The following is a 12,225-nucleotide window of genomic DNA, read 5'->3' on the forward strand; positions in this document are numbered from 1 at the left end:
GTTCTTAGCACTGGTGAAACCCCTTTCCCCCTATAACATAAGTCCCTTGTTACCAAAGAAAGCGCTACAGAGTGTGTAGCCCATAAATGTAATGATCTATTGGTGAGTCTCCAATCCTGTGTCTCTTCTGTCCCAGGTGCAGTGTGCATACCATCCTGTATAATCCCTCCCAGTGACGCAGTGATGCTCCCCGAAAACATGACTGCTGACACTATGGACCACCGTCTGGAACCTACCAGAGTCCAGGTAAAGGGGGTGGGGGGGGTGTTGTCTCTCTGATTAAGGTACACTGAGACAGAATGATTCCTGAGATGTGAAGGTATCATTTTGATTCCATTGTAGCTGGCTCCCAGAGCAGCTTTCAGCAAATTCTGGGGATTGAAGGTGAGGCTTAGCTTATTTACTGATTGCCTACATGGTTCCTCCCACCCCCGCACCTCCCATGGTGTTAGAGTAAAGAATGGCAGGCCTGTGGGAAGAAGGAAGAGAGAGATTGGGAGAAGGAGGGAGCTTGGGAGAGACACAAACGTTCTAGGGAGGGGAGTGTTCAGAGAACAGTGAGCAAGTTGGAGAAGCCCCTCCTGCTACAAGCTGCGAACATGGAATGAGCAGCCATCTCTGCCTAAAGAGCAGTTCTACCTTAAAACACCCAGGCAATCGGACACAACCACAGAGCTGGATTTAAAGGCACTGGACTTCTGCAGGCCAACCCTGCCATTCTCTGGGAGATGTCAGGGCCTTAGTGCCTCTGACAATCAAGCCACCTATTTACAGGCCTGAATATGGAATTAAGTGCTTCCCTTTAGACATCTGTTATGGAATGGCCATAATGTATTAAAGGGAGGTCTGGTAGTGCTGCCTATCGTTAACTTCCCACAACACATCCCATTATAAAACCTTGTTTTCAGTTGTTTATACCTTTGTCAACTTTTAACCATTAAGGGTGACATTTTCCGGGCTGGGTGTCAAATGGTTTTGGAACATTTCAGCACAAATGGCTCAGCCACTTCCAAAAACCAGATTAGGGAAAAATATATTGTTTTGCCCAAGTTAAAAAAAATTATTCCTGGAGGAGCTCTAGCACCCCCATGCTTTGGAGCAGACACTTGACGTTTGGCAGGGGGTGGCCTTTGTGTCAGAGCTTGGCCTTGCGCCATCTGTGTGAAAATCCACCCACATCTGGCCAAATTATAAGCCCTTGAAAAGACTCCGTTCACACATGGTCTGTAGAGACTTGTTAGACTTTGGCAGCTAAATTCTCCAAAGCTTCTGTCTGCACTGGGAATGCTCCAGCTCAGGGATGCAGGGGCTGAGCAGGACTTTTCCTGCAATTGCTGCTCCCTGCTGCTTCTAGCTAGAGTGGGGCCAGGCACTGGAACTATGTCAACAGAACTTGTTTCTCCTACGCTCTCAATGACCCTCTGCCTGGCACCCAGGCAGCCTGGAGGAGGTGGAAACTGCCTGACTGAAATGCAGCGGGAGGACAAGAGCTGGGGTCTGAGAATGGAGTGGTGTGCTGGAAGGAGTAGACTGGAATAAGAAGCATGGGAGGGGGTGTTACCCGGGTTTTCAGAACCCCCAACAGGGGCAACTTAGCTATTTTACTTTAGGTAGTGTAAGGAATAAATCAATAGGAACTCAGCAATTCTGTCTGATCAAGGAGTAATGCAAGTAAGCGTGCTCTATCTAAAACTGAGGTTTATTTGATTTAAGCACACACAAACATAAGCAATAGGTTTAGAACATTCCAGATATTTACCTAACATCTGGAACGGTATTGAGTAATTAACAGCAGGTTCGCAGTGGCCAGTTGCTCACCCACCGGAGAGAAAGGGTGTCAGGAAAAACATCCCTCAAGGTGTCATCTGAGGACTGCGCCAAAGTATACTTTATTAGCTAATTTTTTATAATTAACTTTTATAAAACACATAGGTTATAATGACCCCTACTGTATTATTATTTTTCAAAATTTTTATTAACTTTTAATATTAAATTTTTTAATATTAGAGGCATTTAGACTTAAGGTTTTTTCATTATTTGTTTGTTTTTTATTTTGATTAGCAGAAACTGCCAGCTAGATAAGACCTTGCTTTTGAAAGCCTGTTTTTAAATTAACCCTTAACTATGTGGTGGTCTATTTTATTAATTTAGGGTGGCTGAATGCACATACTATGGTTGCAATTAACTTGATTACATTTTGGAGTATACACACCCTTTAAATCCAGGGCAACAGAGGAACTGGAACAGGGAAGCATAGGGGAGTGTGAGACAGAGGGGCTCAGGGTAAGACTGAGATCAGATGAGGACCTGGGACTGGCTGGGTGGGGAGCTGGTGGGGTGACTGGGACTGACGGGGGTGAAGAGCTGCTGGGGTGGAGGAGGAGAGACAGGACTGGTACAGGGACAGGCTAGAACAGGGGTGTGCAAACTACGGCCCGTGGGCCGGATCCGGCCCGTCAGGGTTTTGGATCTGGCCCACGGGATTCCCATGCCGCTCCCAGAAGAGGCCAGCACCACATCCCTGGGGGAGGGGAGGCAGAGGGCTCTGTGCGCTGCCCTCGCCTGCAGACACTGCCCCCCGCAGCTCCCATTGGCTGGGAACAGGGAACCGCAGCCAATGGGAGCTTCGTGGGCGGTTCCCACAGGTGAGGGCAACATGCAAAGCCCTCTGCCACCCCAGGGGCCTCAGGGACGTGGTGCCGGCCGCTTCTGGGAGCGGCGCGGGGCCAGGGCAGGCAGGCAGGGAGCTTGCCCTGGCCCCGGTGCGTGCCGCTGCCACCCCAGAGCCACTCCAGGTAAGCGGCGCTGGGCCGGAGCCCGCACCCCGAACCCCTCCTGCACCCCAACTCCCTGCCCTGAGCCCCCGCCACACCCGGCCTGCACTCAACCCCCTTCCCTGAGCCCCCTCATACACTCCGCACCCTTCCTCTGCCCCAACACCTTGCCCTAAGCCCTTTCCTGCACCCCACACCCCCTCCCACACTCTCTCCTGCACACCACACCCCCTGCCCCAGCCCTACATTCATGGCCCTGCGTGCAATTTCCCTACCCAGATGTGGCCCTCGGGCCAAAAAGTTTGCCCACCCCTGGGCTAGAGGGTACATTGACAGAAGGGGTCAGTCTTGAGGGGAGCAGGCCCACTAGAGCATACTCCCCTCTAGAACCTGGACTGGAACCCAAGAATCCAGAGTCTCAGCATTCCCCTGCTGTCACCAAATAGCTGTGAAACCCGTTGCCAAAGTGTGTCCCTCTAGAGTCCAGTGGCTGGTTCACAAAGAGGGCAATAACTTACGGCTGCTATCAGTCTAGTCTCTCTCTTCCCGTTGGTGCCTCATCCCAGTATCTCCTGCTGTACAAACTGGAAAAACAGAAATCCCATCAAGTAGAATCACATTGACACCACATGGGTCATCAGCAGGAACCTTTAGATCCACCACAAAGACCTCTGCCCCTTGAGCTACAATGATGAGTACCAGAAGAAAAGCCCATGAGGAAACTAATAATTCTGTCTTCAGAGCAGCGTTTGGGTAGCATGCAGTAAATAAGGCCTGGGGGCCACCCTTTGTTCAAAGAGGAGAAAACCAAATATTGGCTAGCTGCTCCTTCAGTGAGTGCTGTCCATCCTGCGCACTGCATGAGGCATGTCATTGAATGCTTTGTCATACAACATATGCACAAGGGGGCCAAATCAGGATTGCACAGGCAACCTTAATTCAGGCATTTCCTAACTGGCGAGTGCTTGAGCTTGCAACTTTAATGTTCTTGTAACGGTTTCTGTATGTAATATAATATGCAGTACAAAGACACAGATGAGAAAGTGTCCATCGACCGCTTTGGACTCTCGGGGGATGGAAAGTGCTGCAGAAATCCAGGAGGAGATTTAGGAGCACAAATCCCACTGATTCTTCAGTGGGACTTGTGCTTCTAAATCCCTTAGGTGCTTTTGGAAAGTCTCCCCCCATGGGCCGCTGTCTTTGGCAAATACACGAAACAACATAGATACAGGAGCTGAAGCCACACACAAAGCCAAAGCAACACTCGTGTCTGGCAGACTCACCAGCAGCTCAGACTAAACTTCCACCAGGCGTCTCAGGGCTCTCTCACCTGTTGACAGCTCCAGGGACTCATTGCAGATTGTTTCCAATGCCTAATGGTGGTGAAGTGTGGAGCTTCGCCATCCCCCCAACTGCCCTCTCTTCTTCCCTCCCCTCATGCGCTTTCCAGCAGAAAGGCTCAAATACTTGGGATTATAACATCCTAAAGCGGCTCCGCCAGGGGTAATATTTCTTAAAATAAAAATGAAACGCGTCAGAGGGGGTGGAAGAGAAGCAAGTAATATTATTGGGAGCCAGTGTTCTCCTCCAGCCACCTTTCTCCCCTCCTGGGAGCTCGTAGGAGGCTCACGGTTACCAGAACTTCATGCCTGTGGATACTCCCGTGCGTCAGTTTGAATCAGACTCACTGCAAATCACCGGCTGGGGGAGGGCTGTGGCATGTGGGATCGTTAGCTAGGTCTTGGAAGGAGGCCTCGGGTATGAAGGATCATATCGCTCAGCTCTGCGGGACGCTGGCTTTTGGCTTTCCTTCCGCCAGCGCCATCGCCTCTCGTGAATGGGGGGTGGAAGAGAGCAGGGGAAGGGGTTATTTTAAGAAAATGTCTTCCCTTTGCCAGGACCTGTCACTGAAACATATCGTTTTATTTGCTTCCTTCGCCTCTGCTCCTTCCTCCCTCCCTGCTGATAGATAGACATTTATTTCTTCTCTCGGAGCATGCTTTCCTCTCACGGCATTGGCTCTTGGTCAGGCACCTACGCAGCAAGAGCTGCCATTCCAGTGGAGAAGGAAAGGGTGGGGGCCCACAATGGGCCTATTTACTTAGAGTGACTCAGGTGAAAATAGTAGGGTCACGTTCCAGTTCTGACTCCACCACTGACTGGCTTCATGCCTTGAGCAGCTCACTCCATCTCTCTGCCCTAATATCCTCATCTAGACTATGGGGGGAGGGGTAATACTGTCTTCATCTGACAGGGCTGTGGGGAGGATCAGTTACTTAATGTTTGTACGCTGCCGAAGCATTCTGCATGGCTGTTAGGTAAAAGGAACTGAACAGGCTCGGCTCCCTCAGCCAGCGCTCTGTGCCGCTGTCCTGGCTGGAATTTGGCGACCCTGAATGGAGAGTGATGGCCGAGGGATAGATTCTGCCCTGGTGACTGAAGAGGTTGGAATTGAGGAGGGGGTACAGTGAGAACAAAGTTGGGTGATGGGTGAGAGACTGAGAAAAGCTATGGAGGTTGGGGATGGGGGGGGATGAGTTAAACAGAGGGGCTGCTCTTTGAGCCCCTGGGAGAGCTGAGAACGGCAGGGGTGATTGGAAGGCCATTGCCGCAGAGTAAGCTCTGCGGGACAGAGCTGAGAGCTTGCTCAGTGCAATGATTATTAACGTGCCCTTGGGCTGCCATCTGCTATTCAAAGATATGTTTATGTCAAGCAGAGGGAAGCCCAGCCAATAGGACAGCCCAGCTATGTGGAACATCCTCACACACAGCTGGGCTGATAGCTCAGCTAAGCCATGGGCCACTCGATCACCCAGCCAGACATTTCAATTCACAGCCATGGGATTGCTCAGCTTCTGCCTCTCTATTCCTATAGTACTTGAGATTCCCCTGTTTATACATCCCAGGATTGCAGTAGCTCTTTTGGCAACAAAGTCATACTGGGAGCTCATGTTTAGCTAATTATCCACTAGTGCTGAGGCCAGACCTTCTTATCTGTGGCCATCTAACTGATGAACCAGTCGAACATCTCTAGAGGTGTTGACCTGAGCGTGACAAGCCAGTGCATTGAGCTGTCCGTCCCTGGCCTCCACCACCTCTCTGTAACTCTAGAGAGTTTAATTCCTTTTTATTCTTTAATCATCTTCTTCAAAGCTGCCAAATCTCAGTCTCTGCTCTCTTCAAACTCAACAGCACTAGTGGAAGGAAGGTCCCCATCCGGACCTCCTCAGCTGGCAGGAGTTTGGCTGTGACACAGGATCTGAGGGGTGGTGAGAGAGTGGGATCCTTGGGCTGCGCAGGAGATGCACAGAAACCCATTGCAGAACCTGAGCAGACCACTGGCGATGCAGAGAGATGTGGTGGTATAATAATTCTAATAGGCTCCTAGGGCACCTTTGCCTTTCCTGGGTCACCTGACAGCTGTGTTCTCCTTTTTCTCCATAGAACATTGTGTGCACTGGTAGGTTGCGATGGCACCCAGACCCTACAGTCATTCACTGCATCCAGTCATGTGAGGTAAGCCCCCTGGCATTAACAGCACTTTGGGCTGGGGTTTCATACTCAGTCCATCATAAGGGTGGGGTTAGTTTGCCTTGGCAAGAGTTTGAATGGTCTACGGCAGGGTTTTCTGGCTTAGCAAAGAGGCCAGGGTGAATGTTCTTCATAAGCAAAGGAAAAGCCTGTGCACCAGTTGAGTAACGTGGCAATGACAAGTTTGGATATTCAAAGCACCTTCTCCTGCTAAGATGTCTCCCCTGGTGAGCAAAGCCCAAAAGGCTGGAATAAGTACCCAGGCTGACTGATCTGAACTCTCCAGATGATGTGAGTTTAGAAGTTTGGTCTTGAAATCTTGTGAACACAGGCTTCCTCTTGTGATTTCTGGCACTCTGGACCCAGGCTAGCAACAGGAAATGTGAAATGAACAACAGAGCTGAGGTCCACACCACAGAGTTTGGAGGCAGATCAGAACTTTCCCAAAGCTTGGGGGTATAGGTATGAATTTATTCACACTTCTTTGAAGTTCAGGTTCTGGGAGAATGCTCCTGTCAGCTCTTTTATGCTGTCCTTTATCTCCTGTATCCGTAAGACAAGCTGGACAGGAATTTAATTCTACAGGCCACAGTGCAGAGCTAATGAATGAATGCAAAAGGGTGGAATAAATGAGTGATGAGAGGAGTATGTGTGCCTAACGTGTGTGAGCTGCAAGCTCCAGAGAGAGGGGGCTGAATGGCTTAATTGGTTACCAGTTGGTGGAGTGCTGCTGGGCACGAGAATGACACAGACCCATGAGCACAAGACATGTTGTCTCACTGGAGGCAGCTTGCATTTGGGAGCAACTTTACACCATTTTATCATGTTGTATGGTGCTCCATGTGCTTCTCTTGACTGTATAGTGTTTCCATTTACTGTATTTATTACAACGGGCGAGTTTTGAGGAGGAACTTAAGGCAAGAGAGACTGTCAGGTCACCCTCTCGGGCCAGTCCCAAGTAAGTAGCAAGTGGATATCGTTACCATCTCAGGGCTGTTTGGTGTCCTAGGTGAAATGAGTTTGCTGGTTTCAGCCCATCTCCCAGGTAGCCCCTAACCAGTTGCTGCTGCTGGCAGTTTCAGCAGAGAAGTAAAGGCCTGAATACTTCTAAAATACCTGTTTTCCCCTTCCAGGTCAGGAACGAGGCCTGTGGCAGGGCTGTGTGAGAGCCGCTTTCATGGCTCTGCCCTATTCCAGGGATAAGTAGGAGACTTGAGTCTCCAGGGCTGCCAATCTGGCACATTTCACAAGCAATGCTTTAAATTAAAGGGAGTGATTCCTCCCCTGGGTCCAGTGAAGCACTGGAAGTGTCAATAAAGAATTGGGTAACTATACGGATATCAAGACTATCCAAATTATCATAACTAAAGACAATGGAAATGGTATGGAAGAGCCATTGAGCCTCATGCTTCAGGACTTAAGAGTGTCTCTGACTGGGAAAGGTCAGTAGGAGATCTAATGGGTAGGTGGAGGGACAAATTATCTCACACCTGTCTAGTGCAGCGTTGTTGTACCTTCCTCTGAAGCATCTGGTATGGACCACTGTTGGAGAGGAGCTAATGGGAGAGATGGACATCAGATGTGATCCAGCCTGGCAGTGCCTGTGTTCCTATGAGTTGTTAGTTCTGCAAGGGGAGGCATCCCTTAAAGGCAAAATTCTGCTATAAGTTTCCCTGTGGTCAGTGGGGAGCGCTCTAGAGCAGCATCAATCCCAGTCCCCGGTGGGACAGTCAGATAGCACCAGTGTACTTAATATCCTTCAAGTACAGTAGAAGTATGTTATGTGCTACGGCAGCTGTTTAACAGCCAGGGTAAATAACCATTGGAACATGGTGGATTCTCCATCATCTGAAGGATTTAAATCATGAGCTAGTGTCTTTCTAAAGCATATCCTATAACTGTTAGCTGTTGGACTTGAAGCAGGAATCATCAGGTGAGGTTTTCTGGCCGGTGTTCTGCGGGAGGTCAGGCTAGATGATCATATTGGTTCCTTCTGGCCTCTAAGATCTGGCAGTCCTCTAAAGCTGCCCAGATAGAACTGGGCATTCCTCTGAACCCAAATTTGAGATACAGGCATACACTAATCCTTTCAATGGTGGTTAGAAGGGACTGAGGGAGTCCTCCAACTCCCACTCCCTCTTTTGTGCTCCCTAAAAGGTAACTGTTTTTACACAGTGTTTAAGAAGGAATCTCTTCAGCTGCATGATCATAGTGGGTGACCATAGCAGAGACCATAGCAAAAGGGGGCAGTTCCATGCTTGCCCAGCTTGGTACACGCCAGCCAAAGATATAGTTTAGCAAGTCTTAGGTCATTAGCTCTGCACCTCACCTCTTGTTTTGAGCAAGAGACTTGTAGGGAATGGTGCAGGAGTGCTGCCTGTGGGGCTGCGACAAGCTACTGCAGTCCCAGCCACCGGCAGCAGGAGCGCTGGGTACAAGAGAGAGCACCCAGCCACCCCAGGGCCTCTGATTGTGAGGGAATCACTGGCAGTGCAGGAACTGTTGCTGACTAGAGTTGCAGTCTCTTCCAACAGGAGTCACTAGCAGGTGTGGTGCAAGAGTGCTATCCGAGGGCAGGCTCCAAGCTGTCCCAGCCCTAGCTGGAGTAATTCTAGGGAGCCCTAGCTTCCAAGCCTCCAGCTGGAAATATCAAGTCACTTTGTGATGACATTGGAATCATTTAACTTGTCTCCATCATGCATCTGGCACTGGAGCAGTCCGACTGCCCCGTCTTCCTTCTCCGTCCATTAATCTTGCTGTCCATCTGACACACTCTCTCTGGCTCTTGCCAAATTCCCCATCCAGAGGGTGGTGAGGCACGTAATGCAAAGACTGAGAGAGGGATTGAGAGTGTTCGGAGCGCTCATCAGGAATGCAATTTAGTGTGGAGTGGGCTCAAGGGCTAGCAGAACAGCTCATCCTGTGCCATCAGTAGAAAAACAGATGGCAGTGAGGGGGAAGGGAGGGGGCATGCAGAGTGTGCCGGAGAGATAAACACCCAAAGGACAGTGTGAATTGGGAAGAGAGATCAGAAAGCCCCGTGCTGCAAAAGGAAGCCACTGGATGAGGCATTTGGGCACTTTCTGGCATTGTTTCCTAGGCCACCACATTACCCTCTTCACTGGCTAAGGCTCCGCCCCACACCTCCCAGGCCGAGGGCAGGGAGTAGCCCAGGAGGGACCATCGACTTCTCCTGATGAGGGAAGAATGAGCAGCCTGCTTCTTCCCCCACCCTCAATGATTGCTCGGTTGACCTGTGCTGCTGCTCGTGGCTGAGAATTGGCTGCCACCTACAGTCTGCTCCCTTTGCCTCATCTTACTGAGTGAAAATGTGGCAGGTCACAGTGCTCCTTCCTCCGGGGGATGAATCCAGGCTGCACTGCAGAGACCTGGAATGCTGCTGCAAGCTGCTGTTCAAGGCCCCACGCAGCCTGTCTCTGCATAGCTCCAAAATCTGTCCTCGCTTCTATCCAGGCAGCCCCACTGGCAATCCGAATGTGGCCCCTATTGGTTAGATTTGCATCTCCTTTACCATGCATGCCTCCCTCTAGCTCTCTGTCGCTGTTCCTCTGGCTGCATGGTCCCTTATTCACACTGCATTGTGGGAGTGGTTTAGGCACCTGTTTTACTGCCCATTTCACTGTTGTTTACCATGAAGTGTCGCCCCATGTGGCTCTCAAAACACCACCCAGTCCAAACAATGTAGTGAAACAAACATGTCCTGGTTCCATGTAGCGGGGTTGGGGTGGTTTGAAAAAACAAATTGAGCACTGGTTTTGAACTACCAATATCAGATGTGAGGGCACTATTTTGGACATAAGAACGCACCTACGGCTTGCATTCCTTGCCCTCACGGCACCTGTCTCCACGTCACCATTGCAGGCAGACAGCAAGGGCTAGCTGCATGAGAACTAAGAGCAACATGACCAATGGGCCATCAGCAGATGGCTTCACAGTTGTGCAAAGATATCCACTTCCAACCCCTGTTACCAACACGGTCCTAAGAAGGGTGCAAATGGCACCTGAAATACCTAACAATTCTCCTGTGCAGCACCATAGGGAATAAGATCTATTGATGGTCCTCAATGCAATGTTCTGTAGATGCAACAGCTGGCTATTACGTTTTTCTCCCTGTGTCCACCTAGCGTATGACTAATAATGTACCGATTGTTCCGATAATCTGATGCAGTGCTCTAGAAGTTCATATGTAAGACTGAGAGGCAGAAATTCCCCCAATTCCTGTCCTGGGTCTGCCATTGACTTGTGGTATGGCCATGAGCAGCTAACATACCATTTTTGTGCTTCAGTGAGCCAGTAAAATGTGGGTAATAATTCCCCCTGACCAACAAGGTGAGTGTAGAGATAATGAATTTAATGTTCATAAAATGTTTTGAAAGCATAAAGCACTGCATGAATGTTAAGGTGCAAATTCTGTTCTTAGTTACATGAGTGCAACTTCTATTGAAATCCATGGGAGTCACACTTGCAACTGAGAGCTGAAATCAACTCTGAGGAATGCTGGGTAGATTTGGCCTGCAGATATCTCCACATAGCTCCTCCTGAAGTCACTGGAAGTTGTGCGTGTAGATCTGAGGGCAGAATGTAGCTCCCTTATAATTGAAGGGGACATCAGACTTCCGATACTCATGACACAGGCTGTAACAAGGACACATACTGGCATCATATTACAGGCAGTTCTCAAAGCAAGTGTTTGGAATGTTTCTAGCTGTTTTATTGATAACTGGAGTCACGGGCTAATCACTAATAACTTTATTTGGGAGCTTTTCATTCACCAAGTGTTCTTTGCCTTGTCGTTACCTGATATAGTGAAAACCAACTGGGTGCTCCCATTCACCCTCTCCCATAACACAAGAACAAGGGGATACTCACAATCTCAGGGCAATGTCCACGCTGCATGCGGGGGTGTGATTGCAGAAAGTTTAGGCATAGTCCCACTATCTTTAATCTAGCTGGTGTGGTTAAAAAATAACAGTGAATGTGTGGTGGCTCAGAGGTCTGTATGGATTGTACAAGACTGCCCAGAATCCTGGATACATATTTGCATTCCTAGCCCGCACCAGGGTCAATTGTGCTGCATCTTCACTGCTATTTTTAGCTGCACTAGCTAGATTAAAGGTAGCATGGGTGTGCCTACACATGCTGCAATCACACCTCTGATTGTAGTGCAGACGCACTCAAACAGAGGGAGACATACTCTCAAACAGTGGCGGCTGTTGGCTGGGTGCCCAGCTCTGAAGGTGGCACCCTGCCAGCAGCAGTGCAAAAATAAGGATGGCACGGTATGGTATTGCCACCCTTACTTCTGCACTGCTGCCTTCAGAGCTGGGCGGTCGGAGAGTGGCAGCTGCTGACTGAGGGCCCAGCTCTGCAGGCAGCAGCACAGAAGTAAAGGTGGCAATACCGTACTGTGCCATCCTTACTTCTGTGCTGCTTCTGCTGGCGGTGGCTGTGCCTTCAGAGCTGGGCTCCCAGGCAGCAGCTGCTTCTCTCCAGCTGCCCAGCTCTGAAGGCAGCACCGCCACCAACAGCAGCACAGAAGCAAGGGTAGCAATACCACAACCCCCCCTACAATAACCTTGCGACCCTCCCCCCACAACTCCTTTTTGGATCAGGTCCCCCTACAATCACAGCCCCATGGAATTTTGGATTTAAATAGCAGAAATCATAAAATTTACTATTTTTAAAATCCTATGTCCATGAAATTGACCAAAATGGACTGTAAATTTAGTAGGGCCCTAGTTATAAGGACTATTGATCCTGAAGCTTCTAGGAAACACATTATCGCCAGCTGGAGTTAGGAAGCCACTTCCCTTTTATGACATTGGATGGCACAATCAGTTGTATCGGGAGGATTTTGCACCTCACTTGGAATTGTCTGGTCCTGGCCACTCTTGGAGAC

General features: G+C 49.6%; 1 protein-coding gene across 1 annotated transcript in view; it reads left to right on the forward strand.

Moving 5' to 3' along the window:
* Positions 1-12,225, forward strand: part of PAPPA2 (pappalysin 2) — a 168,079-nt gene that overhangs the window by 127,705 nt on the left and 28,149 nt on the right. The window contains exons 19-20 of the mRNA XM_074962019.1: positions 137-246; positions 6,219-6,290. Of these exons, the coding sequence (XP_074818120.1) occupies positions 137-246; positions 6,219-6,290 (182 nt within the window). The remainder of the gene's footprint in view (positions 1-136; positions 247-6,218; positions 6,291-12,225) is intronic.

This window comes from Natator depressus, chromosome 8, assembly GCF_965152275.1.
Source record: "Natator depressus isolate rNatDep1 chromosome 8, rNatDep2.hap1, whole genome shotgun sequence".
NCBI classification, from domain to species: Eukaryota; Metazoa; Chordata; order Testudines; family Cheloniidae; genus Natator; species Natator depressus.